Genomic DNA, 2411 nt, shown 5'->3' with positions numbered 1-2411 from the left:
AAAGCAAGGAAGCCTGGCTGCTGGGAAATTTTCTTATTCTCGTTGAGCAGGCTCTTTCTAGTTCCCTCTCAAGAAAGTTCCAGCCTTCTGACCCACTGTGCAGTCTTCTGAACATGCCATGTTTTCTCACACACTCCTGCTCTCTCTTTTTCTTAGCCTACTTACTACTTCTTCTTCTTTCAAACTTCAGCTTGGAGTCACTGCCTCCAGAAAGCCTTCCTTGACTTCCTTCTCCACGTCCAAGTCAGAACATTCTTGCTTCCTAAGCCATCAAACTTATAACAATACATGTCAATAGTTCACTTGTAGCTCAACTCTAATTGGACTGTGGTCCCTTAGTGGACAGGAACTTTTATCTCTATAACCTGGACACTTAGCAAGAAATCGGGCCAATCATAAGTGCTCAACACATGTTTGTTGTTGGGATGAATGAACAAATGAGTAGAATGTTTGGGGTGAGGGGGCTTTACAGTTCTCAAATGCTATCCGAGCCACACAGAGGTGAGGCCCATGGACTCTGGAGCCAGACAGCCTGGAACCAAATTCTGATCCTGCTATTTCGTAGCTGTGTGACCCTGAACAAGTTACTTAACCTTTCTAAGAGCCTCAGTTTCTTCATCTGGAAAAAAAATGAGAACAATAAAACTGCATGCCCCTTGGAGTTGTTATAAGAATTAAATGAGACAATGCATGTAAAACATTTAGCATCAAGCCCGGTGCACAATAAGCCCAGATTAAATTATAATATTATTACCACTGCTATTATTATCAGTGGGTTGTCCCGCCTCAAAAAATTGTTTCATGTTCGTATTAACTTCACAGCATTCAAACTCCAACCAATTTCTGCTATTCTCTTTTGAAGAAGCGCTTTTGTAACTGTGCATGAGTTAGCTGATGGCATGTGGCTTGGATAATTTAGGATGGGGGAGGGACATTAAGTCTCACACTGGGATTTAAGGGAGAGTTTTGTAAATGCAGGAATAAAATGACAACTAAGCTGAAAGTGAACCAGCATGACTGTGCTCCCCAACCCCTTGGAAGTAGGTTAAATGAGTGTCCTAAATCTCTCAGCCCGGTAATAACTACTGCATAAGCAAGCCATCCCTCTGCTTGCCTGTCCGTGGGTCTTAGGGGTGTGATAACAAAGGCACACAAGTACAGCCTTGGTAACAGCCTTTTTCCAAATACAAAGTGGCAAACTCACATCTAAAAATGAAACCAGGCTTCTTGGGAGGGAGAAAGAGAAGAAGGGGGTGAGTAGGGGAAGAAAACATCTTTTCAGAGGAAAGAGAGGTTACTTGTTGCCATAGTCAATTTTGGATGTGACTTTCTGCTTCAGCTCCTTCAGCTCGTCCTTGGGCAGAGTTCCTGAGAGGAGCTGGGACCGCCACTCCATCAGGTCGTACATCATGGACTGCACCTGGAGGAAGCGCTCCTTTTTGCTGGCCTAGGAAACAGGAAACAATCTACAATCGCCTGTGCCCAAAGTGCTTGGGCATCTATTTGGCAAATTGTTCCCTAATCGGGCAAGCAAGTTCAGGGCCATGGCAGATCATCCTTCCTGGCCCCTATCCTGCAACAAAAAGATGGGTGCTGGTCTTCGTCATTGACATGTTTCCTACCCTACGCACTCTGGGCCACAGAATTTTCTCAGAAGCAAAAATTACGATCTCAATCACTTCCTTGTTAAAGAAAGGGTGATTTCTGACTCTTATCCAAAAAGACACAGAAGCAGGAATACCATGAACATCTGCTGTGAAGGGGAGCAGATTTTTGCCACCCCGAAATATGTCTCTTTGGTATGAGGATTATTTTGAGCTAAAGGCGATCAAAAGCCAACAGATTCAGGAAAAACTATTTACCTCCCCCTCAACTGCCTAAATTTACATTGAAAAAAGGCCTGTACCAGGAAGAGAGCTATTATCAGAGATACCTTTTTAGGTAAGAAGCTTATCTGCATAACAGGCAACCTTTGTTTTCCAAACATCTCCTCTGCCACTAAGGGAATGGCCTTCCTCCCTGTTATATTCCTAGACCCCTACTCCTTACCTCTGCTCCAGGTGTTATATAAGCCTCAATTACCTGGCTGCCTTTTAAGTCTCATGTCTTTGGGGCTCCCATAGGTGTGAAATTAAATTTGTTTTCTCCTATTAAACTGTCTTACCTCAACTTAATTATGAGACCAGCCTAAGAACCTAGAAGGGAAGAGGTGAAATTTTTTCCACCCCTACAGCTATAATGCAGGTCCTAGAGCTCAAGTCCTTTAAGGCAGGGAACCAGGACCATTTCTCTGGTGATAAAGGCCCATTTCTAGGACAGTGTTTCCCCAAGTGTGACATATATACAACCTGTGGGGCACAAAATGGCTTTTGGTGGTACAAAGGCACAACATCAAATAGCATGAGCCTTTA

General features: G+C 43.7%; 1 protein-coding gene across 1 annotated transcript in view; it reads right to left on the bottom strand.

Annotated features, from left to right (window-relative positions):
- DOCK2 (dedicator of cytokinesis 2) overlaps positions 1-2411 on the bottom strand; it is a 367177-nt gene that overhangs the window by 334003 nt on the left and 30763 nt on the right. The window contains exon 6 of the mRNA XM_006906499.2: positions 1299-1447. Within this exon, the coding sequence (XP_006906561.1) occupies positions 1299-1447 (149 nt within the window). The remainder of the gene's footprint in view (positions 1-1298; positions 1448-2411) is intronic.

The sequence above is a fragment of the Pteropus alecto genome, unplaced genomic scaffold, assembly GCF_000325575.1.
Source record: "Pteropus alecto unplaced genomic scaffold, ASM32557v1 scaffold40, whole genome shotgun sequence".
Taxonomy (NCBI): domain Eukaryota; kingdom Metazoa; phylum Chordata; class Mammalia; order Chiroptera; family Pteropodidae; genus Pteropus; species Pteropus alecto.
This window is presented reverse-complemented; position numbering and strand designations above follow the sequence as displayed.